The following is a 27,800-nucleotide window of genomic DNA, read 5'->3' on the forward strand; positions in this document are numbered from 1 at the left end:
GCTTCTGGGAACAGATGGAACAGGCTCAGGCAACCTGAGGGTCACCTGAGGGCCACCCTTGAACAGAGTTTTGGAGAGCAAGTGGAAAGCTAGTGTGCAGGCCAATGGAAGAGGGTCCCGGGGACACTGGGAGGCTGGGCGCCTCCAGCCACACTGCATCTCCTCTGCAGGCGCCAAAGTCCCCATGCTGGCCCAGCTGTCTCTTAAAGGGCAGAGTGAGGGTGTCACCACCTGTGCACGCTCTTCTGGCTACCTGCGGCCATCCCTGTCCCTCCTTCATCTGCCACCCCCTGTGGTGCTGAACGCATCAGTGGTGGACAGATCCATGCACCCACCCACCCACACCAGGCCCCCTCTCCTCCGCTCCTTCACTCCTCCCCCGGAGCCCCCAGCTGGCGATGGGCCCTGCGAGTCTTCCTTAGTTCCACCCACCTCCAGCGTAGACAGCGTCCGGGTTTAGAGCTCCGTCAGCCTGGCTGCACCCACCCAACAGCCCTGCCCACTGCCACCAGACTCTTCATAAACACCTCAGGATTCTGGCTCCTCCTTCCCCAAAGCCCTCTGAAAGCTTCCCCCACAGGACATCAGTCCTGTCTTCCGGTCTCGTCTCTTGATGTTCTTTGACTTCCCCTGCACCTGCCCAGGTAGCTCAGAACCCTTCTGGGCTGGTGTGCACAGCTGTGGCAAGACCCTGAAGACACAGTGGTTTGAGCAGCACAAGTCACTCCCTTACGCTTTGGCAGCTCCAGGGTCGAGGCTGGTGGCCAAGCCTTTGGGAGGCCTTCGCCTCAGCCTGCAGATGCCTCCTTCCTGCAGTGTCCTCACGTGGTTTTTCTCTGTGTGTTCAAATCCCTCTTCAGGCCACCAGTCAGGTTGGATCAGGCCACCCTGGCGGCCTCATGTAGGCTTGATCATGCCCTGATGGCCCTGTCTCCAAATTCAGACCCATTCCGAGGTACTAGGCTTCGATCCACGGGTACGTTGCAGGGTCACGCAGTTCAGCCTCTCCATCTTTTTCCATTCAGCTCTGTGTGAAATTCCTTCCCTGCTGCCTGATCCCACAGCTTGTGACTCAGCACAGCGGTCACTGCCTTCCCAAGGAGGCTCAGTCCCTACCCTGAGGTAAGCCTGTGTCCTGCCTCCGTGTCTCCTAGAGTCTCTTGTGGTGTCTCCATCCCTGATCTTACTACATTATTTGGTAATTATCTTTATATTTAGGGTGAGCCTATTAAATGGACAATATTTGATCATTTCTGGCCTAAACAGCTCAAAATTTCATATGGTCTAACATAGCTCCCCTCTCTCTTCTGACCATCAGCCTTGTGTTCTTGTGTGCTGTTTACCTCCGCGTACCAAGCACTTGGGACTGAGTGAGCACTCAGATGGTGGAGACGGGTGTTGCAGACATCATCAGTGTTGCTGAGAGTCTTTGTGTATTGAAATATTGATCACAGGACTGCATCCCTTGAGCTCTGAGAGCTAAGATGGAATCCTCGGAGGCTTGGTTAGAAGGGTTGTGGGAAGCCTGAGTGGATTGAGCTGAGTGGTCGGAAAGGATCGCCCTGATCTTGGTGGAGGGGTGGGGGATGGGAGTTCAAGGAACAAAGCTTAGCAGCCTCCGAGTGAATCGATGTGCAAATGCATATTCCAGTGAGGACAGCTTGCTGGCGGGAATGGCCTCATAGGAACCTGGGAGACCAAAGGTGGACAGGCTAGGCAGTGGAGTTCTTTAGATGCCAAAATCGAGACTTTGCGTGTGACCTCCCTGACAACAGGGAGCTATTTTAAGTTCCAAGAATGACAAGATGAAAATGGAGTTCTGGGAAGATCACCCGGCCTTTGAGAGAATGCATGATCAAAGAGAGAGTCTAGAGGCAGATGGAATTAGGTGGCTGCTTCAGGAATGAAGGCTTGGCCGGCCCGAGGCTCCGAGTGAGTTGCTGGTGTGGTGCTATTCAAAACAGATTGGAATGTCACCCCAGCTTCAGAGAGGGCTTCTAATAATAGAACGTCAAGCTGCCCGCCCTCGCGTGATTGCACGTAGGGTGGACCCATTAACAGAGCTGGTTAAGTCCATGGGCGTCAGGAGCTTGTTTACAACTTCCAAGAGAGTGGAAAGCAACTGCCCCATTTGTTCTTGGCCAGGGCTCAGGGAGACATGGCCTCAGTCTGGAGGCCTGAGCTCCGTGCCAGAACTTGTCAGTGTCTGGGTCTCAACGCAGCATGGTGGCTTGGGGGGTCCGAGCAGGCCTCACCCGTGTCCAGACTCTGCCCTCCCTCAGCAGCCTTGAAAGGGCCACTCCCGCTGTGCTGAGCCCTGTGGCCGTGAAGCGGGCCCAACATGGCCTGGTTTCTGCCCCCAGGCCTGTGAGGAACAGATGCAGCGGATGCGGATGCGTAGGGAGCGTCTAAGCACATGGGTAGATTTGAATCCTGGGGAGTCTGCGTTCCGTAGATCTGCAGTGAACATGTGCCGTCTCCTGTGGGTCACGTAAGTGTCAGTACTTATCAGATACCAGCGTCTGTGTCTTCTGGCACCTGATAGATATGTGTCAAACAAGGGGCAGGGGCCACTAGGGCCCACTCTCCCTCCTGGCTTACCTGGTGTTCTTGGAGGGTCCTCTCCCTCCTGTCCCAGAGGCTCTGAAGCTGGACCCTGTCCCTTTTTTCACTGCTACTCCCCTCCCCTGGGACACCACAGAGCATCCTGCTACTGTCTCTTATCCTGAGCCTGGAAATCCCTGCTTCTTCTGCAAACATAACTGGCTGGAATGTTTGAAAAGTAAATTTTCCCAAGATGTTAAGAAAAAAAATTTTTTTTTTCTTAAGTGCAGGGATGCCTGGTTACAACTGAAAGATGGGGAAAGCTGAAAGTTGAACAAAGATGTTCAAAGTAATAGCTTGAGGTCAGCATGGAACTGGCCTAATCCCTCAGAAGGACTGCCCTGGTGTCCCTCTGGTTCTGCCCCTTGAAGCTCCCTAGCTTCTGTGCTTTGTCTCACTGTGGTCTTGAGAAGAAAGAGTTCTGTCTTCAAGGTCTTCAAGACTTCAAGCACAGTGTGGTGGTGAGCACCTACAATCCCAGCAACTCGGGAGGCTGAAACAGGAGGATTGCAAGTTTGAGGCCAACCTCAGCAACTTTAGCAAGACTCTATCACAAAATAAAAACTAAAAAGGGCTGGGGTATGGTTCAGTGGTAAAGCATCCATGGGTGAGATCCCTAGTATCCAAAAAAGAAACAAAAAGCCAGAATCCTGCCTGTGCTGTTCTGAGGATCTCTACACCAGTCTTGGACTTCCTGCAGCCCCCTGGCCCTCCACATCTTTCTCCCATCCAGTTTCCTTTCTTTGAATCGACACACTGGCGAGCTATCTGTACAGATTGCTTCCACTCCATGATGGGAGGGTGCTGTGCTTGCGCTAGCATTTTCTGGAAAATGTTAGGGCTCGTAGCCAGAGACAGACTCTAGCCTTTCCTGTTGCAAAGGCCGGCTCCACCCCCTGAGCTGCCTGCTCGATTTCTGTATCCTGTTGGAGGGACACCCTCAATGTGTAGCTCTTTTAAACACCAAAAATGATAGACGTGTCCCGAATGATTGAACTCAAATAATCTTCCTCCAGTTTTCTAGGCTATTCCTGGGTTACTCATCTTGCAGGTATTTCTAAGGAAGGCAGAGAATTTTTCATAGGTGCCAATTACAGTACTTGACATTTCATTTTTTACAATAATGTTTAATAGATTTTCTTTAAATATAGAAAAGCATAACAAAAAAGTAAGACAGTTTATAATCATCACTTAGTTCACCGTGGTGCTTCCCTTTTCCCTAAAGCAATAAAAGTACCTCTACTAGGGTAATCAGACAGCTTAAGAAAGTATAAAACTCTCTCCAGCACCAATCCTAAGATGAGCACTGCTAACATTTTCTTATGCATCTTCAGAAAATAAAACTTACAAATATCTACGTAGACTTCTGTATTGCTGCCCTGTGTAGCACTGATTCATTAAAACACTGTTTACCTATGAAATATTTCCTTAAAAAAATAACTCATACACACGTAAAAATCTCTAACAGTTCACTTGTATTTTGCCCATCCTGAGTGTATCTTTTGCAGTTGGCCAATTGGAGGAGGCACTATATACATGGCATTCTTGGGGAACGAGTGTTAGTTTTCCATTCAGAAAAATTGTCATGCATTGGGAGCAATATCTCATGTAATTCTGGATGTTCCACGGAGTATGTGCTTCTTCCCTTTACCCCTTCTTCCTGTTAGTTAGGTAAGAGAGTGAAATAAAAGGCATGCAGGTTGGAACGGAAGAAGTAAAACGTCCTATATGTAGATGATATAATCTTATATAGAGAAAGAAAATCCTGCAGAATCCTAAAAAAAAAAAAAAAAAAAAAAAAAAATACTAGAGCTAATAAAGAAGCTCAATGAAGTTGCAGGATGTGAGAGCTATATGAAAATCAGTTGTGTTTCTATACCAGCTATGATTAATCTGAAAACAAAGTTGAGAAAAATTCATTTACAGTAGCATCAAGAACAGTGAAGTATTTGGGAATAAGCAAAGGAACACAGCACTTACACCCTGGAACTGTAGAACACCAGTGGAAGAAATTAAAGACCCAAGCTAATGGAAAAACACCTTGTGTTCATGGGTCGAGAGACTTCAAACCGTGAAGATAGCGATACTTTCTAACCTGATCTATGGATCCAATGTAATTTTTGTCAAAATTTCAGTTGTCGTTTACAGAAATGGAAAAGCTGATTGTTTAATTTATAGGTAGATGCAAAGAACCCAGAATCATCAAGACAACCTTGAGAAAGGACAGCAAATTTGGAGGGTTCACACTTGTAGATTTCAAGCTTCCTACTAAGCTGCCATCATCATGACAGTGTGCGGGCAGTGGAACAAGATGGAGGGTCCAGGGGATCCCACGCCTTGGTCCACGGGTGCTTGTCGAGGTGCCAAGCCCATGCGCTGGGGAAGAGTGGTCTTCTCAACAGCTGATGCTGTGACAGCTATCCATTCACACGCCTGAGGATGAGATTGGACACCCCACTGCTCGTCACATACGAAATCTAACTCACAGTGGTCAGAGGCCTCAAGGTCATAAAACTAGTAGAAAAATATAGATGTGAACGTTCACGCATTTGGATTAGGCAGCATTTTCTTAGATACAACACATAGACAAACAACCAAAGGGGGACATTGATAAATTGGACTTCATTAAAATTAAAAGCTTTTGTATTTCAAGGAACTCCTTCAAGAAAGTCAGAAGACAACCTTGGACCAGTTGTAGTTTAGTGGTAGCATGTCTGCCTAGTATATGCAAGGCCCTGGGTTTGACTGCCAGCACCACCCCTCAGATGGCAACTTATATTATGTGAGGTAATATTTGGAAATCATATCTGGCAAGGGAGTATATAAAGAATGTATAAAATACATGAAGAATCTATAAAGAACTCTTAAAACTCCATGATAAAAAGATAACCCATTGAAACAGTCAAGTGATCTAAATAGACATGCCTCCAAAAAAGATCCACAAGTGGTCAGAAAGAACATGACATTACTGACATTATTAGCCACTGGAGAACTGCAAATCAAAACCACAGTGAGCCGGTCTCAAAATAAAAAGGCTGGGGCAGTGGCTCGGTTGTAGAGAACCTCTGGATTCAGTCCCTGGTGCCAAAAACAAAAGAAACCCCACCAAACAACAACAACAGCAGCCCAGAAGTGCCACTCCCCACTCAGGAGGACGGCCGTAATGAAACAGTCACCTGAGAGCGAGTGTTAGGATTGAGTGGAGGAGTCAGAGCCCGTGTGCACTGACAGTGGGAATGTGAAGGAACATTGACCTCCTTCCTCCCCCATGCACGGACCTAAGGCAGGGTGAGACCTAAGTCCACGAGAAACCTGTACTCTGGTGTTTACAGAGAATTATGTCCAATAGCCAAAAAATAGAAACAACCCAAATGTCCATCAGCAGATAAACGGATAAACAGATTTGTTGTATCCATACAATGGAGTTGCTCTACCTCTGAGCCACATCTTCAGGCCTTTCTCTTTTTTATTTTGAGGCTGGGTCTCACTAAGTTGCTTAGGACCTTGCTAAGTTGCTGAGGCTGGCCCCAAACTTGCAGTCCTCCCTCCAGCTTCAGCCTCCCGAGTCATGGAATTACAGGCATGTATCACTGTGCCTGACTCCGGTGGGTACTGATGGCACTAAAAAGGAATGAAGCAGTGATACATGGTGCAAGGGGGGTGAACCTGGAGCTTATCACACTGAGAAGCCGATGCTCAGGCCACCTATTGCTTAAACTGTCTAGAATAAGCAAAGCCATTGAGGCAAGAAGCAGATCAATGGTGTCAGGTGCAGCAGGGAGTGGGGAGGAGACTTGAAAGTGATGGTCAGTGGGTGGGGCTTCCTTTTGGGGTAATGAAAATGTTCTGGAAGTGGGTACTGGTGACAGTTGCACAACTTTATGCCAAAAAACCACTGAACTACACATTTTTTGAATGGTGAATTATATCTCAATTTTTCAAAAAGACGGAGACAGATGGAAATCAGTGGATAATCTCTAGGGTTTTATGGTGTGTCTCTAGCCTGGCAGGGCTGACCAGCAATTGTCTGAAGGAAAGGTGGAAGAAGAAAGTGGGGCCTGAGGCCACAGGTGATCTTGGGATTGAATGGTGGCACCCAGGAGCCTCTCCCAGTGTTGGGTGCTAGGAAGCCGTCTCTGCAGGGTCTCTGGTGTAACAACCCCAGCGGTGATGAGTCCCTGCCCAGAATGCATCTGTCAAGTACGAGCATGCACACACAGTTGCTATGTGGTCATTTCCCACCCCATTCCTCTTTGTATAACCCTGGCTGCTTTTCCACTGTCTTTTTCTTTTTTTTTTAACTTCTGCAAATGTTCTAGAATATGCATGTTCTAACAAATGCACTGAGCATCTGTTAACCTTTGAACATTTGGGCGATTTGTAGGTCTTTTGCTTTCACAAGCGATGCTGTGGCGAATGGTCTCACTCACTATTAATGCACAACACATAAAATTCAGAACCTAAACAGGGTGCAGTTGCCAGCAAGAATGAGAAGGGAGCCGCTCTGCCACAGCCAGGCACGTCCTGCTGCAGAGCCCTATGGTCTCAGGCCGAAGACCTGGCTGGCCCTCCAGCCCTTGCTGCTGGCCCCCTCGCACCACTGAGGGCCTCGCTGTCCCCCAGGAGCAGGAGCCCCTGGCTGCTGGGGAACATCTGTTCCACGCGGTTTCCAGGCGCACACAGCCTGTCTGTCCAATAGCCTGGTTGTAAGTCGCCTCCCCTCCGCTCCTCTTCTCCCCACTTCCACAAATCAAGTGGCGCTTACTCCCTCCATAGCCCTTCCAGCTGCCCTACGACCCATCCCCTGACATGTGTGCTCCCAGGCAGAAGTTCTCGGGGCTGTGTCCTGCCCCTCACCTGGCCTGGAACGGGGCGGGGGGACTCATTTGACAGAGCGAGGCGCCCTCACCACCTGGGCCAGACAGCAGTCCCCAAGAGCAGCACCTGTTCTGCCACGCCCACCTCAGCAGGAAGGTCCCGGCCAAGTGGGTGGCAAGCCATCGTGGCGTCTCCACACATGGCCTTCCAGTCCTCCCTTCCTGTTGTCCCAGGCATTCTCCTTTCTTTCTTTTCCTTTTCTTTGTTTTTTTGTTTGTTTGTTTTTGTTTTTTGGTAGTAGGGATTGAAACCGGGGTACCCTACCATTGAGCTCCATATATCCCCAGCCTTTTTATGTTGTATTTTGAGACAGTCTTTTTAAGCTTCTGAGGCTGACTTTGAACTTGCAATCCTCCTTCCTCAGCCTCTTGTCACCGAGATTCCAGCCTGGGCATTCCCCATTAGCATTTTTTTTGGACACAATACCTTTATTTGATTTGTTTATTTTTGTGTGGTGCTGAGAATCAAACCCAGTGCCTCACCTGTACTAGCAAGTGCTCTACCACTGACTATAACCCCAACCCCTCATTCTGAATTTTGGCCTTCCTGGCAACAATTTTCTAACTTCCCAGCACTCTCAGATTTAGTTTGGATATTTTTTAAACGAGTTTTTAACCCCAAAGGCTAGGTATTTTTCCTCTATTGAGCTGTGAAGGAGAAGTAGGAAGTAGACTCATCAGTTAGGGTCCCCCTTTCAGGGTCAGGATACAAGATGAAAGAAATGATGGGAGGGACAGGCCCGTGAGGAGGAGGAGCACTCAGGTCTTTCCGGGAACGTGGGCAGCACCTCTTTGTGCTCCTTCCACAGTTCGTTCTGGTGGTCGTCATGGCAGACGTTGGCTGTCACAGGGTTGGGATGTGTTCTTTGGCACGCAGATGGGACTGTGGTGCAGCTGGATGTCTGGTGGCCACTGGCAGCCGCATTGGGTCCAGCCAGTCGCCAGCAGCCCACCTGAAGGGGGCCCTGTCCTCACAGGTAGCCAAGGGCGTGGTGGGGTAGAGGTGCAGCGAAGCCACCCCGTCAGTGCAAGATCAGGGCAGCATAACGGGCCGCAGCACCCCATCCCTGTTCGTCTTCCATGCGTGTCCTCTGAAAATCCGCCCGTCAAAGCCCACCTCTGCCTTTGCTCTCCCTTCCTCTCGCTCTCCCTTGAAAACATCTCCAGGTCGCTCTTGTGTGTTCAGTGAGGTGATACTCAGCTGACACCCTTGCATCCCTCTCTCCATCCGTGTGACGTTCGGTTTCTCAGGACTTTCTGATTTATGGCCATCAAAACCAGAGAGCATTTATGGTCTGGTATTGATCGCTCATTGCTTTTTTAAGTTTTATCTTTCACCTTCCAAAACTGCTTATCAAAATTTGTGAAATTCTTTGTTGTTTTCCATGGCTCTGCTAAGTACAGTCTCACCTGTCACCTCCTTTAGCTGTTGCCCCCTCCTCTAGGTGCCCACCGGCTCCTTCCAGTTAGGGGGACAGGGTCTACCTTCATTTCCCCGTGAGCCTTGTCTTGAGTCCTGTTAGCAGTTGTGATTTCCAACACCGGCATGATGTGCACCCCACCCTTGTCTGCTCAGGACAGTGGGCCAGCTGGGGAAGGCCCTTCACACAGGCTTACTGGGAAACCCACTTGTAAAGCACACGGGCCGTCAGGTGTCCAGGGACCGGGGCTTTGATGCAGTACTCATTCATTACAGGCGTTTATGCCTTTTGTCCAGTTCTCTTTGGTAGCACTGCAAACGCCCACAGGTGGCAGGTGCTCACTGTGTATCCTTTACAGATGGACACATTGTTGCAAAGTAAGTTCCTCTGTGTCACTTATTCCACCTCTGCTTTGTTACCCAGAGTTTTAGTATCTTTTCAGAGATGGATGTAGACTGAGAGATGAGTATGTAGGGGACGTGCCCAGATCTAGCACTAGAACCTGTGCCCAGACTTGGAGTGTTTTCTTATTTGTTTCCTGCTAAGGAGGTGACAAGTAGCACACCTAAAGACAACCCTTAGAGGATTTATGCTTAAAAGGAAGGATGAAGGGCTACATATGGATGCAATGTCTTTAAGAAAAAAAGCTGCTTATTTTGGAATAGTTTTAGGCTCTCAAGAAGTTGCCCTAGCCAGGCGCTATGCCCCCTGCCTGTAATCCGAGTGACTCAGATAGCTGAGACAGCGGGATCGCAAGTTCAAGGCCATCCTCAGCAACTCAGTCAGACCCTGTCTGAAAATTTTAAAAAGTTAAATAAAAAGGGCTGAGGTTAAGCACCCCTGGGTTAATTACCCAGGAACCCCCCCCACAAAAAAAGTTGTTGCCCCAGTGATAGAGTTCCTGTGTCCCCTTCCCCAGTGGCTTCTGATGACACCCCACCTGCAGAGCCATTTCCACGTCTCTGTAAGGTCTTCTCCCAGCACCGGAGGTTTGGCTGCCCTCCTGGTAACAGCAACTGTACGCAGCACTTGCTCAGTGCGGGCCGAGCTCTGACCAGTGCTCTCAGACACCGCGTAGCCCTTGGAAGTGCCCAGGTAACTCTCGCTGACCCCTTTTACAGACGAAGGAACTGGACTCCATGGGGGCAAGATTCATGTGGACAGCACAAAGCCAGTCTCCATGGGAGGGCAGGACTGCCTCCGTTATTGCTGGTGAGCGAGGCTCTGCTCGCTCTTGGGGCAGCCGGCAGGCAGGGGGGTTGGGATGCTGATGAATTCCCTTCTTTCCTGTTAATGGGCGCTAGTCCCTGGCTCACGCAGGGCGCCCCCCTGTGAGTGTGTGGATGCAGAGGTCTGGTGGCTCTCACGCCCCGTCAGAAGTGTGGAAGAGCGCGACGGCAGACAGCCTGTCTGGGTGGGCGCTGTCCTAGGTGTGCAGAGCCAGTGACCTGTCTGTGCACCATCCCAATCCCACCCGTGGTCAGAGTCGTGCAGGACTGGTCATCCTATCAGAAGGCGTGGTTCCAGATCGAATCACTGGGCCCCAAATACCACTGCCACCTGCCTGCTCTTCAGAGCTCCACGTTCTTCGGGGCCTGCAGTGGGGAAGCAGGGCTGGGAGGGACGGCCTGTCTCTCAGGCGCTGCATCTGGCTCAGCAGAAGCCCCCATGACCTTGGTGACTTGACCTCCCACATGCATCGTGTGACTTCCAGCCAAGGAAGTAAGTTCAGAAGTCCAGTGCCCAAGAGCTGACCAACACCTCTGCCCTTACAAAACGCTTCCATATTATCTGAGCCTCGTCACAGACATTACAGCCGAGGAAACGCTTCAGGGAGGGCGAGAGCTCCTCTCAGGCTCTCCGCTTGGGATTTGTCATGGCCAAAACGTTGTCCTGGTGTTGGGGAGGCCCCAGGTGCATGTGCACGTTGGTGGTCTGTGGACCTGGCTTCCCGCTTGCCACTGCCACTGGCCAGCTCTGCAGTCTTCTCTAGGCCTCACTCCCTTCAGCTCTCAGTGGCCACCATCTCAGTCCTTGCCTTAGCAGGACCTTGTGAAGTGGAGAGCGTGATGCTTGAGAAGAGCACTGGCCAGGCATGGCTCCCACCTGCCCGCCGTTCACACGCCTCCCGCTTTCCATCTGCAGGAGTGAATGGGCTCCGGTTCATGGCTGGGAAAGCAATGTCGTGTAAACTAATGGTGGTTGTTATTCTCACAGTAAGAAGTCAAAAAGCAGGCAGTCCTGGGCTGGGCAGGAGCTGAGCAGGGCCATCAAGGACTACTCACTTTCCTCCCCTTCTGTTCTCCATAGCATTCTGGTTAGCTGCTTCGTGGTCACAAAATGACTGCTGCAGTTCCATCCATCTTGTCTGGGGAGCAGAGCAGTAGTAGTCATATTTTCCTCTTGTAAGATAAAGAACAACTCTCCCATAACCCCACTTCCAACCACAGCAGATGACAGCTTTGTCTCTTTGACTTGGACTATGTCTTCTGGCTCTCAAGGGACACTTAGCTTTTCAGATTTCATCGTACAGGTGGTGTGGAGGAAGGTAGAAGGGTGGAATAGATTCTGCGCCAGTTGGAATCCCCATGGTCCTTCCTGCCTCTCACATTATCATTTTAAAAAATATTTCATCAGCTGGGTGTGATGGCGCACGGCTGTAATCCTAGCTATTTGGGAGGCTAAGGCAGGAGCATCGAAAATTTGAGGCCAGCCTGGACAACTTAGAAAGACACTTCTCAAAAGAAAAAAGAAAAAGGGCTGGGGACTTAGCTCAGCAGTGGAGTGCCCCAGTAGCAGGTGGGGAGGGTCCTCAGTCCTCAGGTGTGACTTGCTGAGTTAATCCTATTTCTGTTCTGGCACACGAGCAGCAAAGCCCCTTTTCCAGACTGATTCCTCTCTAGTCTCACAGAAATGTGCTGGTTGCGTTGTATCTACTTTTTCTTAACTTTTTAATTGAAATTGAGCATACATACACCAAAGTGCAGAAAGCTTTACTAAGTAGTTGAAGGGATTTTTACTATTTATTCCCATAAAGCTGACTGAAAAGCAGTGTGTAGAACAGCTGAGCATCCCAGGAACTTCCTCCCCGCCCGCCCTCAGGACGCCTTCTCCAAGGCAGCCATAGTGCTGATCTGTGTTACCATAGGACAGTTCTGCCCATTCTTGAACTTCATCAAAATGGATCACACATTTTTGCGTGGTCTTTGTGGGTCTGACGTCTGTCGCTCGTCTGTGAGATTCGTATGTGCTGTTGGGTGGGGATGTAGGTCATGAGCCTCCTGCTACCTCCTGCACTGTCTCTGCACAGACCTGGGGTGAGCAGTGTCATGAGGACCCGGGACACCAGGACACCAGGAGAGAGTTTCCTGTGTCCAGCATGGCGTTTCTTCTCTCCTGCTCCCGTCTACTTTAAAAGGAATCTCCGGGGCATTTGTACATTTGCCTTGGATGCTGTCAGCATACAAGAATTTTCTGGAGCACTGCTTCATTTGGAGAGGGTGGAAGAAGAGAGTAGGAGGGGATGCATTTGGGAAGGACTTTTTTAGGCAAAGGGAAAAACAGCCGCTCAACGTGTCGCTGGGCACTGGAGCCTGGAGCCAGCCTGGAGCAGAGAGGCGCATTGTTCTTGGTCCCACCCCTCCCAGCAGCCTCGGCGCAGAGCTGAGGGCAGACAGCTCTTGGAGCTGGGCAACCTGTTTCGAATTCAGGTTGACTTTTCCCCCCCAGTATTAGAGATTGAACCCAGAAGCGCTCTACCACTGAGCCACGTCCCCAACCCTTTTTATTTTTTAAGTTTTTAAAAATGGTCTACTCTTTTTTTGTAAGTGGACTATTTTATAACTTTATTTAGTTTTGTATGTAGTGCTGAGGATCTAACCCAGTGCCTCACGTGTGCTAGGCAAGCGCTCTACCACTGAGCCACCATCCCTTTTTTTTTATTTTGAGAAATGGTCTTGCTTGACTTTCCATGGTCCTGCTCAGCCTCTCGAGCTGGGATTTGCAGTAGTCTCTGTTACTTGTCTGACAGCGGTGTATGCCACCGTGCCCAGATTATGGTTGGCTCTTGAGAAGCCACCCTCCCCCCCAGACTGCAGGTCATGGATTTCCCCTGGCGGAGCTGGTGTGGCTTTCTGCATGACGGTGCTCTGCCGCAGGCCACACTGTGAGCGGGGAAGAGCTGATGGGTTTCAGCAGAGTCTTACTGGGGTGGAGGGGACTAGCCATTCCCACAGGTGTGGTACAGACATGGAAAACAGGCTCTGTGGTGACTCTAGGACCAGTCCTCATCACTTTGCTTCTGTTGTCTGTTGGTTTTCAGCCTTGCGTCTGCTGGGATAATTTTCTAGAACATTCAGCTAAGACTTAATAAGAAAATCTTTGTGCTAAAGCAGTTAGACTATTTTATTAAATTCATTAAATAATCCCAGGCCCTTGCTAGAGGATTCACAGTGTATTATTTCAGTTATTCTCCACAGGTCCTGGGAAGGCAGGTAGGATCATTCTCGTTTTACTGGTGGGTAATTGGGGGTTAGAGAATTTGAATAACCTGGTAGTGTCTAATGGGTTATAAGAAGAAGGCTGATTTTTGAAACTAGGACTTTTAGATCCCGAAGGTTTTGGATCTTGTATCACATCAGCCCACCTTTGTAAAATGCCCTCCATCTTTATGATGTGCCCTCCTCTTCATCTCTTCCTGACTCAGCCTCAAACCACTCTTCAGTGTTGTCTGTTCAGTGATGGGGCTCAGACAGCTGAGGGCTGCACACCTTGTCACTCACCTGGATTTCTCCTGGCTGCTGCAGCTTTGTTCACTCTAACATGGTGCACGGATATTTATTAGATGTCCCAAAGGGTCTGTCATATTTCATTAAAAGAATTTTTAAAAATATACATTCTTTTGAGTACTGGGGTTTGAACTCAGGGACACTTGCCCACTAAGCCACATCCTTGGCCCTGTTTTGTATTTTATTTAAAGACAGGGTCTCACTGAATTGCTTATTGCCTCACTTTTGCTGAGCCTGGGTCTGAACTTGTGATCCTCCTGCCTCAGCCTCCCGAGCTGCTGGGATTATAGACATGTGCCACCTCGCCTGGCAATTTCTAAAAATATTTAAGCCAAGAGCATAATGGTAAAGACCCTGCTGGACAGTAAGGAGATGCTGGCTCTAATCCAAACACACATATGCCTTGGTTTCCTTTCTTAGCGAAATGCGGAGGTTGCAGTGTGTGATTACTAATGTCCCATCGTTTCTACAAACAGGAACTTCTTTGACCTTTTTTAAAATTCTAAAATGGATTCAGAATGCAAATATTTCTTAAAGGAGCCTTAATTATTAAATGCAAACCCAGAGAAGTGGATAAGCATTGAGGCTTTCAAAAATTTTTTAAAATATATTTGAATATATATTTAAAGTATATTTTAATTTCCCAGTTCATCATTCCCAACAAGAAAGGGCATCTTAAATAATTCATATTGAAGCTTAGATTCTTTGAGGGTCTGGCATGTTTCATCTTGGATAGGATGATATAAAATACTGCCAATAGCCAACCTCAGGTTACCAGCTTTAAATATAAAGCCCACCTGTTCACTGTACAACTTTATAACATAAACTCTTTTAAATTATACCTGGTACTATTGAATTGAATAAAGATACTTTTGAGCAACTCTCGAGGTAGGAAATAAGATGATGGTATTGTCAAATTACTTACAGATAGTCTATACTTAAAGAAATTGTTACTGTATCGTTTTAGACCCAGTAAAGAGAAAACTGGCCAGGTGAGTGATTCAGGAGCTTCTGTGGTCAAACATGGACTCAACCCCGAGAAGATCTTCATGCAGGTTCATTATCTAAAGGTAAGTGCATCTCGTGGCTCAAGCCAGTGATTCTGGGGCAGCATTTTTTAGGTTTTACAATTGAACAATGAGGATTAGTAATATGGTTGAGAAAAAGCAGAAAAATTCTGAGTGTTGTAATGATACCTGGCTGGATAGAATCTGAGTGTCCTTTAGTTAAGCTCTTCATACCCCTAAAGGAGGGGACATGAATCAAAGGAAGCCTGAAGAGTCCATGCCCGGGTCCCCTTCTCCCTGCTTCAGTTGACCTTGGAGAATAGAACCCTCCAGTTGCTCTCAGGTTCCAGCCAGAAGGGAGCCGTCAGGACAACTTCCAGGTTGGGAAGGCCATCTGGGAGCTGAGGTGGGGACCTCTTTCCTTGCAGGCCATGAGGGACACTCAGGCTCCCTCAGGCATGAACTGGGTCAGAACAGACAGTGGGAACATTAATGGAGTTGAGGACTCAGCAGTCCATCCTCCTGCTCAGAACACAAAGGGCAGCCTGGGACAGGTGAGGTGGCACGTTCAGATGCGCATGGTGCTCCGTGGATAGGTTGGAGTGGACTGTGCGTGAGCAGTTTTATGATGGAACCATCAGGGACGTCTTATTTTCTGTCTTCTTTCTTTCTTCTAGGGCTACTTCCTTCTCCGGTTCCTTGCCAAAAGACTTGGAAATGAAACCTATTTTTCGTTTTTAAGAAAATTTGTACACATGTTTCATGGACAGTTGATTCTCTCTCAGGTAATTGATGGGTTCTTATGAGTTCATGATATTCAACTGAAGGGCATGTGTCATGTGGAGATTAGATTATGCCAGCATTAAAAACAGGAAAAAGATTTACTATCCCATGCAATGAGAAAATTAGGAAATTAATGAAGGTGGACCCAGGAAGGGTGAGCTCCCTGTAGTTGGGGGACAGACCAACCCAAAGCTGTCTGTGCACAGTGATGCATATGGTTGTACCCTGAGTGACCTCAACAACAAAAACAAGCATTCCTTCTGCCTGGAGTTCTCTCAAGGTTGTCTGCTTCTTACCCTTCCATCTGCGCTCGATGCCACCACCTCAGAGTCACCCTAGCTGAACGGATGTGCTTCAGCCTGCTTCTCTGTTCATTGCCCTTAATGTCATTACCATATCTATAATTGTATTTTCATTTACAGGACTGTTTCTTTTCTGTTCCTTCACTTTATGTATGAGCGCATGGGGCCCAACATGCTTTTAACTTCACCAATGCTTAGTGTGGTCTGGCACACAGTAGGTATGCTGTGAATCTTTAATAAACAGGCCATTGGGAAGATACACTGAAATTTTCAGACAGCCTGGCCACAAGACAGTTGGAGAGAGATGCGTCAGCTCCCACGGGTGCGGGGTGAGCAGCACCTAGCAAGGAAGCTGGCAGAGCTCCCAGGGCCGCGCTGGTCCTCGGCGGGGGTTAGGCGGGGGTCTGATTGTTGTGTTCAGACGTGGTTGTGAGTCGCATCCTCCACAGCATTAGCGTGTGGCCTGAACCCGTGTGTAGAGGACGAGGTGTCCGTGCTGTGCCCTTGGAATCTTTCCAGGTGTGGGGATGCGACTCCCGGCAGGTATTCAGGAAGGCAGCTGCCAGCCATTTCTCACTAAGATGCTGCAGTGCCGCGCACGTGTGGGACTTTGTGACCCCTGGGGTTCTGGCTGCCCTTCCTATGAGCTCCGGCTGCTCTCAACCAGCTCGTTCAGTTTTTCTATCTCTTTGGAGCAACTTTGTTTTTCCACAACAACTTTATTGAGATAGAATTTACAAGCCGTACAATTCACCCTTAAAAGCATACGAGCTGGTAATTCCCCGTGTTCTCGCAAGGTGGTGCAGCCCTCGGCGGGACCTAGTTCTAGAACGTTTTCATCAGCCCCAGGAGGAACCGGCAGCGGTGGCTCCCCGTCCCCTGGTCCCGGTGGGCTTCGGTGTTGGTGTTTCCATGCACGTGACCTCAAGGCTCACGTCCGCGTACCAGCACTTCTTTCCCGGTCTGTTTTGTTTTGTTTCTGTTTTCTTTTTTTGAGATGGAGCCTCACTCTGCTACTCAGGCTGGTCTTGAGCTCCTGGCCTCAAGCGATCCTCCTGCCTCTGCCTTCCAAGAAGCTCTTTTTTTGAATTTTAATTTTTATTGTGTTAATTGTGGTAAATATACATAAAACTTAGATGTTAGCCATTTTGAATGAGTAGCTCAGTGAAATTCACTTCCTCATCTTCCCAAGCTGAAACTGCACCCCTTGAACAGTAACTGCCTGTTCTTCCCTGCCCCCAGGCTCTGGCAACCCCCTTCTAATTTGTTTCCATGAATTTGATTACTGTTGGTACTTCCTGTAAGAAGAACCGTAGATCACGTGTCCTCTGTGTCTGCCTTACTCACCTAGCCTAATGTCTTCAAGGGCTGTCCCCATTGCAGCAATCAGAATTTCCTTTCGGTTCTTTGGAGCACGTAGGCAGAGTGTGATGGTGGATCTCATGGTGATTCTGTGTTCGGTGTCCTTGAGGAGCTGCTGTCCTGTCTCCATAGTAACTGCACCATCGTACATCCCCACTTGCTAAGGGCTCCGGTTTCTCCACGCACTTGTCAATGCTTAGTACCTTCTGTCTTTTGCTAATGGTCGCCCTAGGGGGTGTGAAGTTGTATCTCACCATTGTCTTGATCTGCGTTTCTCTCATGGCTTAATGATGTGGATCATCTTTATGTGTTTATCGACCATTTGTGTATCTATTTTGGAAAAATGTCAGTTCAGACGCTTTGCCCATTTCTTATTTGGGTTGTCTTTTATCATTGAGTTATAAGAATAGTTGATACGTTCTGGATAGAAATTCCTTATCAAATATGATTGCAAATATTTTCTGTTTTTATGCATTGCATTTTCGCTTTCTTGATAGTATTCTTTATAGCAAAGAGTTTCTAATTTTGACAAGTTTTCTCTTTGGTTGCTTGTGTTTCAGGTGTGTCTTATCTAGGAAACTACTGCTTGATTGAAGTTGGTGAAGATTTTTTTCTGTTTTCTTCTAAGAGTTTCATGGTTTTAGCTCTTACATTTAGGTCTCTGATCTGTTTTGCTGATTTTTGTGCATGGTGTGAGGATGATGTCCAGCTTCATTCTTGTTCATGAAGGTAGTTGTCGCCTGCCATTTCATGAAAAGGCCATTCTTTTCCTCCCTTGGATTTTCTTACAACCTTTGCAAAACCCATTTGACCATAATGTCAGGGTTGGTTTGTGTGCACTCAGTTGTATCCCACTGATCACTGCTTCTGTCTTCATGCCAGTACCACACTGCCTTGATCACTGTGTCTTTGTATTAAACTTGGATATATTGCTTTTTCAACTGTCACATACTCATTATAGAAATTCAAGAAATACAGAGAAGTCCAAGCAAGATCGATTATCATCTAAATTCCCATACCCAGAAATGCCTACAATTAGCATTATGTTACATCCATTCTGGAAGTCACACTGTCTCTTTACATATGCGGTATATGATGTATGTACATGTCAGTGGTCGTTGTATACTTATCTATGACCCTGTATGTATGTGGTGTGTGTTTATGTACACGTGAATAGATAGAAATTATTAGAAATAGTTATACAAAAGCATGACTGTAATATATATATGTATGTGTGTATGATATATATCCCCCCCCAGTACTGGAGATGAGCCCAGGGCCTCACACACACTAGACAAGTGTTCAGCCACTGAGCTGCATCCCCAGCCCCTGTATGTACTTTTTAATGAACTGTTTCAAATTTCTTTTGCTCAAATTTAGTAAATGAAAAAGAACCTAAAGGGAAGATAAAGAACTTTCTGACCTGCAGACTAATGTAAGAGAAATCATTGCCTCAAAAGGTGATGTATGGTTAAGGAACATTATTACAAAAAAAATAATAAATTGTTAAAAGGTTGAAATTGTTATTTTCCCCTTTACTTATATTTTTCATCTTATAGAGCATTGGCTTATTCACTACTGTGAAAGTTGAGAAAATCAGCAGTTATAAACTTCCACATCTCTTTTTCTTAGTTTTATTTATTTATTTGTTTATTTTTAGTTGTAGATGGACACAGTACTTCATTTTATTTATATGTGGTGCTGAGGATGGAATCTAGTGCGTCATGAATGCCAGGCGAGCACCCAGGCAAGCCCTCTGCCACTGAGCCACAACCCCAGCCCATTAGTTGTTATTTTTACATAGTCAGGTTTATATTTCATTCACAGTATACGCTAAACCCATAATTTCACAGGTGTGTAACTTTTTGTTTGTTTTTGAGAGAGTCTCTTGCTAAGGTTGTCAGATGGTCTTTGACTTATGATCTTTCTGCCTCAGCCTCCCGAGTCACTGGGATTACAGGTGAGCTCCCCGGTGCCTGTCCTGTCGTATATTCTAGCTCTGCGTGTAAAGGATTTCAGTGTGCTTCACTACTCACTACTATGCTTCTGTATTCATGAATATTTTATTTTGATTCAACTCTTTGTCAACTGAATTTCATTATTAACTTGGTGTTCAAGTCGCCGTCCCCCAGGCTGTGTGACTTCTGAGTTCTTCCTGCTTGAGAATGCATGTGTGTTGGCTGTATCTGAATTACAAACTGGGCTTCCTATTCTGGGTCACATTTCCACTCTACAGAACTTCAGACATGTCTCCATTGCCTCTGGTATTAATGCTGTAAGAACCATTGAAATTAACCTACTTCTTTTGGACCACTTAGATGAGAGAATTCTTTATTTCTGAAGCTTAGTAATTTGATGAGAAAATGGGTTGGTGCCCATGATTTAGTGTTGTTCCCCTCCCTCCCATCCCCAGAAAGCAGCTGTGTTTTTAAACCTTAGCTCTGTCCTTTAGTGCAGTTGTCTTTCTTATCCTCACAGGATTCTGAACTTCAAGTGTACCAGTTATTCCTGTGTTGTATCTTCTTTGCCCTCGCTGCCTATTACTATGAATTGCTTTTTATCTTCTTCTTCCTCATGGCCTGGGCTTATATCAAGCAACCCCTTTATTATTAGCATCATTTTCTGGAATGCCATCCTTTTCATCGCTACTTTACTAATATTCCTATACTGAATATTTTGGTCCTTAATTTATTTCTTTTGCTTTGAAACCTCTCTTTTCGTTTCCCTTTGCTGCTTTGTCCTCTCTCCTTTTACAGAACTTATTTTGTGTTTTTGTTAATTTATTTTATAATGTCAAGCATTCACAGAGCATTTTCTTCTCCTTGGACCACATTTTCTTGAAGACTGGGTTCTTTGTCTTCTAGATGTTTCCCTTCTGTCTCTTTACATAGATTGTTGCATTCGTTTATGTAGTTGCAAAATTCTTCTTTTTGCTCCTTCTCAGCTCAGGTAGCACTGCCTGAACCTTTCATCTGAATTCTCATGTATATTGGAACATTCTCCTTGCTTCTTTTCCCAACTCTTCTTCGCCTTGTTTTTCTTCCCTCTGAGCTGCAGTCTGAACCTTAGGCATTATGTGTGGAAGGGAGGAGGAGATGGACTCGCCAGCCTTTGTTGAAGAATTGGCTCTACAAATTTATTAATATCCCCTTGCCAAGATTCTCGTGACCTAATAGGGTGTAGCCTTTCTCCACTGCAGGGTCCACTGCTCAGCTAAATGGAAGGTTGCAGGAGGGGCAGAGGGGGAGTCAGCGAAGGGTCCAGAATCCTAGTTCTTGTCCTTCCTTGCATCTTTTATGAAGCCCATGCCATGCATTTTCTTTGTTAGGATGGGGCTGATCCAGTTTTTGCTATTTTTTAAAGCTTTTGAAAGTTTTCTTTTCTCTCTGTGCGTGTGTGTGTGTGTATGTATGTGTATTTCTTATATAGGGTCTTGCTATGTTGCCCCTGGCTGGTCTCAAACTCCTGAGCTCACGTGATCCTCCTGCTTCAGCCTCGCAAGTGCTGGGACTACAGGTGCATGCCACCACACCAAGCTTTTTTCTTGTTCTTTTTAGTTACACATGATGATAGAATGTAATTTGACATATACTTACATGGAGTACAACTTCCCATTCTTGTGATGGAGCATGATATGAAGTTACACTGGCTGTGTATTCATATATGAACATAGAAAAGTGATGTCCCATTCAGTCTACTGTCTTTCCTCCTCCCTTCCCTTCATTCCTGGTGAATCTCCACTCCCCCCAACCCCCATTGTGAGTCAGCATCTGCATTTCAGAGAGAATTTTCGGCCTTTGGGTTTTGGGGACTGGCTTATTTCACTTAGCATGCTAGTCTCCAGTCCCATCCATTTACCAGCAAATATCATTCATCTTTATGGCTGAGTAATAGTCCATTGTGTATATATACCACGTTTTCTTTATCCATTCATCTGTTGAAGGGCACCTAGGCTGGTTCGCTAGCTTAGCTGTTGTGAATTGAGCTGTTATGAACATGCATGTGGCCATGTCACTGTAGACACTAAGTTTTTTAAAGACACATTTTTAATGGGTTGTATCTTTGTTTACATTGCTTGTTAGTTATTGATGAGGAAGGGCTATGATCTCGTTTCCTAATGCAGAAGTCCCTCAGTTTCTTCCTCTTTGCCTTACTTCTTCCTTTCTCTTCCGCACACCCTGCCTGGCAGCTTTTCAGTATTTATCACCCTTTCAGCCGACACTGAACCTCTTGTAAGCATGACAGTGACTGATTCCTCACAGTTTGGCTTCTTCTCTTACTCTGCCAATCCTGTCCTTGCTTCAGTGTTCTGATTATTTGTTTTGCCTGTCTTACCCATGACCACCATGACCGTAGTAATCATTCATAACACATTGGCAGAAATCATTAGTCCTGTGTAGCCATCAAGCCAGCGTCGGTTTACCCTGTAGACTCCACACGCACTGCTTTTTATTGGACACTTTAACCAGGACTAAAAATAATTACCAAATTAGCCATGTGCCAAAATCAGTGCTAGTTTTTTAAAAATTGTGATGCTTAATGTAGTGTTGTTAGGTGTTAATCAAAACAAACTGTCTGGGACTAGTCTAATTAGCGTATAGATTATCAGGAGAGTAGCATTTGAAAACAGAAATCTCAAGGAATGTATTTTCCAACTGTGGGCTTGTAACCATTACCAAGGACTCAGATTAAATTTGAACCCACATCCCTCTCCAGCAGCAGATTTGTCTGTTTGTTTTCAGGCATACTGCAGAGGTGGGATCCCCACAGTTTGTTGCTAACTGACGTAGTGGTCTGGCTTCAGCTGTGTGCGTGTGCAAAAGCCCTCCTTACCCAATTACGATTTCTAAGTTGCTTTCACAAAACTGCCAGCCCACTGAAGGAGAGGTGAAGACAGATGAAGGAACTGAAAAGAAGCAGTGAGGGAAAGAACCAGCCTAAGAGGCACATTTCTTTTTATTTCATGGTGTTTTGGTGAGTGAGGAGTCCACTCGAGGGTATATGCAGTTTTACAAAAGGAACCAGGGAAACCAGTGTTTCCTGTTTAAATATTGGGTCTCTGGAAGGAGTAAGAAGGGCCAGTTGGGCCAATTCCGTTGATGGATGTACAGGACTGCCTGGACGAGAAGCCAGGGTCTTGTCAAGCTGGATGGGGTGCAGCCAGGGCATCCCACCGGTGCCAAAGGCTTGGCTTTGTGATCCCGGCTGCTGTGCCGCCTGCGGATTTCAGCTCTGAGGCAGGAAGGGGCAGATGCTCCAGCAGGCAGGACAACCATCTTTCTTTAAAAGTGAAGCAGGCTTCCGGGGCACGTCCTGGGCTTGCCCTGTGTTCACAAGGAGTTCAGGAGCGTCACACTTTGCATTCTGCACAGACAGGATCCAGTTATAATTGGAAAATGCAAAGGGGCAGAATTAAGGTTAACTCTGAAAATTTCCTGCTTCTCATGCAATTAAATTCTCCCCTTTGCCATTAGGTTAATGGAATTTCCCCCCACATAATTGAGCATAAATTACCAGACCAGCACAGGGTAAGTTGGTGTGGGCTATAGGAGATAATGAAGTGATTAGTGAGAAGTTATCTTTGCAGTACTGAATCTTTAAGAATCAAAAATCCTGCCAATAAGCCTATGAAAAAGCAATCTATAAAGCAATCTTCTAACATATTGGATAGAGAAATATGTTAATAGATTGTGATCAATTTATTTCTAATTTGATGTTTTACAAAATAATCTGTTAAATAATAAAAAATAATGACTTTTAGGACTTCAAGCAAAGCAAATTCTAAATCCTGCTTTTGTTTCCCTTGGCTTTCTTCTCTGTATATCCATGGTAGGTACCTTTGTAAGGCATTCATTAATTTGGAGTTTTCCTGTTACCCCTCCATTTTTTTGGCACGGTCCATATTTTAAATATTTTGTGTTGTTTACTCTAAGTGAAGGAGCTATATAAAAGTAAAGTCTTAGAAGGAGAACAGAGCTTGCAAGGAATAAATTTTTCATTGGTGCCTTAATAAGGAGACTGCCTCAGATAGAAATGGACTGGAGCCACCTGTAAAGACCAGAAATGGGATGGCTGGCTTTGCCAGTGTAGTGATGCAGGTTTAGAAAAAGAACACCTCACCATGTAACCTGCAGACTTCTCCTGCTCTGTGAGTCCTTCTGTTTGTGGTGGGAGGAGCTGTGCCATTGCCTCCTTGTCACACTGGGTTAAAGGGACGGCGTCAGAGCCCTGCGTGGCTCTGTCTGCAGACTGTCCTGTTGGGAGGACTTCAGTCAGGAACGGTTCTCATTCCCCACGTGCATAGTTGGTCATAGTTACTCTCTCAAGGACCCATTTTAAAAGCTTATTTTCTATTTGTTAAAAACTAGTGTAGATCTTCTTTGTTGTTCAATACCATCAGGTTTCAGGAACGTTAAATATTCTTTGTTTCATATTTATAGTTATCCAGAATGTATCTTGTTCAGCATTCAGAGGATCAAAGGTACATTAGGGTTGCCCACACCGCAAATACGGTATAGACCAGAAAATATGGCCACATTTGAATTTCAGATAAACAATGAATAATTTTTTGTGTATTTAGGCCCCCGTTTAGCTGGGCATTCTGTATTTTATGCTAAGTGAAATAAGCCAATCCCCAAAAGCCAAAGGCTGAGCGTTTTCTCTGATAAGCGGATGCTGATCCATGGTGGGGTGGGGGAGAATGAAGGAACTTTGTATTGTGCAGGGGGAGCGAGGGGAGGAGCGGGGCGCTGGGAGGGAGGAGGGGAAATGAGACAGACACTGTCACTCCATATACATGTGTGAAAAAAAATGTTTTAATGAAAAAAGAAGAGTAAATCAAATTCCAAGAGGGAAGGGCTGAGAAGCTGGGTTACAGCATACAGGGTACAAATGAAATACAAGTGAGCATACATATTTGAATTGTTTGGGCCTTATGTTTTAAAAGAGCCCTTAACTTTTAGAGACATTTGGTAGAACATATATTGATAAAAGTATGTAATATGTGGGATTTGTTTCTGAGTGCAGGGGCAGGGAAGTGCAGGGGCAGGATTGCTGTGGTTGATGTGTATGGAGGTTAATTATCCTATTTTGCCTACTTTTATTGTGTTTGAAATTTTCCATAATGAATGAAAGACAGTGAGACAGTTCGTAGTCTTGCCTTCAGGCTAAAGAATCTGCTCTACGAGCGTCCTGCAGCTCTAGTGGTAGAGGACTTGAGCAGTGGTACATGAGAAGATCTTGGGATGGAGACAGGGCTTAGAACCATGTTCAGAATCAGGGCGTCTTTGCTCCTTGGTTGATATGTTCATCAACATGGTTTTTGTGGTTATATTCCATGGAGCCATGCAGGCGAGTTCGTTGCCAGCCTCTGCAAGTGTGGAGTGTTCGCCGGGTTACCTAGGAAGCTTCTTAGGGAGGACATGGTGGTAGAGTAGAGGGGAGGGAAAGATGCTCGAGACTCTGGTGGCCTTTGAAAGCATTTCAACATGAATTAAACTGTTGGGGGTGAGGTCAGAATAACGAGGATTATATTTTTCAACTTGTTCATAGTTTTTAAAAGACAAATCTCTGTAAGCGATTGGATTGAAGCCCTGGAAAATTAATCAATTGAGTAGAGTCTGATAAGTGCCTAGTCTTGCTCGGCTAGCAGGTGAGCTGTCAGCAGCTGGGAATACTCAGTCTCTGGTGTGGGTCCAGCAGTTACTGATTGATGGACATCTTTAATGGTTTACTTTTTTCTTATTCTAGGATTTCCTTCAAATGCTGCTGGAGAGTACCCCAGAGGAAAAAAGGTGAGGTCCAAATTAGGAATTAAGAGCCCAGTTTTACTTTTAATGTTAACGATGACCCTTCCATTATTTGGCTTGTTACATCCTAGAAAGTTCAGTCTTCCTCTGACCAGAGGCAGAGCCCTGGCTCAGCCAGTGGAGTCACAGGATGGACAACCAGACTTTGGGATAGGCCCAAGTGGATATTGGGGGCCAGCATGTACTCAGATTCCCAGAGTCGGGACCTCAAAGGGTTTTAGGAGACAGACAAGGACAATCTGTGGTCCTGACGGCTGGGGGGAGGACTGGAGGAGAAGGTGGCTGAGAATGGGGTGTCCAGCTGACATGGCCCACAAAGGAAGCACTTGCGGTGGAGGTGGACATGTGAAGCCAGGCCCCAGGCTCAGGACCCGTCTGCTGCTTCCGCACTGGAGCTCCGAGCCAGTCCCGTTTTCCTTCCACCTGTGTTTCCCACCCTCTCTGCGGGGGTCAGGGTTAAACAGCCGATGCTTGTCTAAAGCACATGCTCAGTCAGTGCCCAGTGCCGTCACTGTAAAGTGATCCTCACGTCAGGCAGTGTCCACAGACGTTAGCCTGATGCTCTTCACCGTCACCACCATCCCAGGGGTTGTGAGAAGTCAGCATTTACTGGGGTTTACTTTATGAAGGTAGCCATTTAACCCTCAAAACAACACTCTTTGGTCCATTGTGTATTTATCCCTGTTTTACCAAGAAGAGGACGTGCTTCCAAGAGGCTGAGTCTCATGGCAGTATGTGGCAGGGCTGGTACTTGAGCCCAGGCTGCCTGGCCCTACAGTCTGTCCTCTTGTCCCCTCTGTTACCAGTGGGGAAACTGAGGCCCTGGAATGGAGTAGCTTTTCCACCATCCCTTAGCAAGCAAGGTGGCGCAGCCTGGAGGCGGGTCTGTGTGGTTCTGGCTGCCTCTCCTCGGTGTGCCGCCCGGCACAAGCGCTCTGCCCTGGAGAACGAGGCGATGCTCTTCCTTGTAAGTGTTCAGGTGGGGGCTGCCGGCCTCCTGCAGGGTGCGTGGAGGAGGGCCGAGACCTGTGTTTCAGGTAGACAACATTCATTCCAATTTTTACTTCTAATTTCTTATATTAACTTGGACCTGCAAGTAAATACCCTGAAACATCATTTGCAATAGCAAAATGGATCTTCAGACACTAAAGGGAGACAGCTTGAGAAATTAAGTATTTCTTTGAAGAAGAGCTGACATTACTCTCCTCCTTTCTGACCTGCAGATTTAACTATATTTTAATGCACATAACAAATTTCCAAATGTGGAAATGAATTCTTTAACACAGACGAGCCTTAGATTCATGCAGGACCAGTCACCTACATGTTGATGAGCTGCTTTTACATGCTTTCTAAATTGGGCGTCTCAGGGTAAGGTGTCTGGGCCTTTGCCATGAGACTGACTGCGTGCAGGAGATGACATAAGAATTCAGGAGAGGATGCAGGGCCAGGTGAATATGGAGATTTTTTTCTGAGCTTGGGATTTTTGTCTGTCCTGTTTTTGTGTAAACTCCCCCTTATCCCACCTTCCCTTAAGGAGGACTCCAAATTCATTCTTCAGCAGGCCAAAGGGTCCTTGTTGGTCCTTTTCCTTTCTTTTTAATGGAGTAGAAACACACATAAAGGAAGCCTGTCCGTCGCTCAGGGTGAGCACCCACCGTACTGACGAGCTCCTTCCTGCAGCTCCTCTCTCACGCATCAGCGCTCCCACAAGCCTCTCCACCAGCCTGCACAAGGCCTTAGTCCCCGCCAGGATAGTCATCTGCTCAGGATGCTGCTGGAGAGCCAGGCCTTGTTTTGGAAGGTCTTAAATGTTTCAGATTTGCTATCCCCCCTTTTTTTTTCTTTTTAAATAGACATATGGGTTTTCTTCATGCAAAAAATCACATCAGATGTGGCCAGTATTCTTAGGATCAAGAATAACCTGCAAAAATGTATATTTTTTTTCTTTCTTTTTTTTTTTGTACCTACCCCAAAATAAGTTTTTCAGGCCCTATAATAGAATGCTGCAGTTTCCTTTAAAAGGAGCGTAAAGAAAATTCACAGGCATGGTGTCTTACCTCCTTGGGCTATTACCAGAGTCTGTTCTGTGTGATAACCACACGTTCTTTTAGAACTTCTTAAAGCATAAATATAGCAATTTTCGCCGAAGCAGCAAAGTACATTTTTAGTTTGGGAGGTCTCTCTTTTAATCTTTTTCATAATAAGGTTGTGGAGTTCATTTGGTTGGCCCCTGAGCCCTCTGGCTCTGGCAGACCTGGATTTTATCTTGTGAATATTTATTGAGTCAACACATGGGGCCCACAAAGAGACTTTGGTTGTAACTGGAAGTTAAGAGCAGCGTCCCTGTCTTAATGTGGCCACCAACCACCGACCACATGTCCTTTGATGGGCTACCTCTCCCACTTTTATGTTTTCTCTAGCAAGTTTAAGCCTCTTTTTAAAAATTCTCTTTAAAAGTTAAGGTGACTTCATTTTTACCATGAATCTACTTTAGCAAGTATACTGGAATATATTTTTAAGACTTAAACATCATCTTGCTTGCTAACTAATCTCAGAATCTAGTTCAGCTATTAAAACCGACTGTTTACCCTATTACCTATGCAGCATATTGTACCAATTTTATCTAGGTCTCCAAAGGCCCCACACCTACCCCCTGGAGCCTCTAATCTTTGGCTCCGGTTGCAAACTGATCCTTGTGCACATCTGTTAGGCACGTGAGCTGTTCTGAACGGCGCAAAGCTTTTCAGATCAGACTAGTCAGCTAGTGTTTCTGTGGCACAGTCACTCTGTGTCGTTCTCTTGCTTCGATTTATTTAACATTCTCTACTGAGCATCTCTCATAACAGGCT

The 27,800-nt window shown here is 46.4% G+C and overlaps 1 protein-coding gene across 19 annotated transcripts in view; it reads left to right on the forward strand.

The window, feature by feature from the left end:
• The window catches only part of Aopep (aminopeptidase O (putative)), a 316,057-nt gene that overhangs the window by 180,386 nt on the left and 107,871 nt on the right, over window positions 1-27,800 (forward strand). For all 19 annotated transcript variants that reach the window (XR_007105155.1, XR_007105156.1, XR_007105157.1 and 16 more), the window contains 3 exons: window positions 14,657-14,759; window positions 15,374-15,481; window positions 24,893-24,936. Coding sequence is in view for 12 of the 19 variants with exons in the window: in XM_047526141.1 (XP_047382097.1) it covers window positions 14,657-14,759; window positions 15,374-15,481; window positions 24,893-24,936 (255 nt within the window). In the remaining 7 variants the exon portion in view is untranslated. The remainder of the gene's footprint in view (window positions 1-14,656; window positions 14,760-15,373; window positions 15,482-24,892; window positions 24,937-27,800) is intronic.

Source organism: Sciurus carolinensis, chromosome 15, assembly GCF_902686445.1.
Source record: "Sciurus carolinensis chromosome 15, mSciCar1.2, whole genome shotgun sequence".
Lineage (NCBI taxonomy): Eukaryota > Metazoa > Chordata > Mammalia > Rodentia > Sciuridae > Sciurus > Sciurus carolinensis.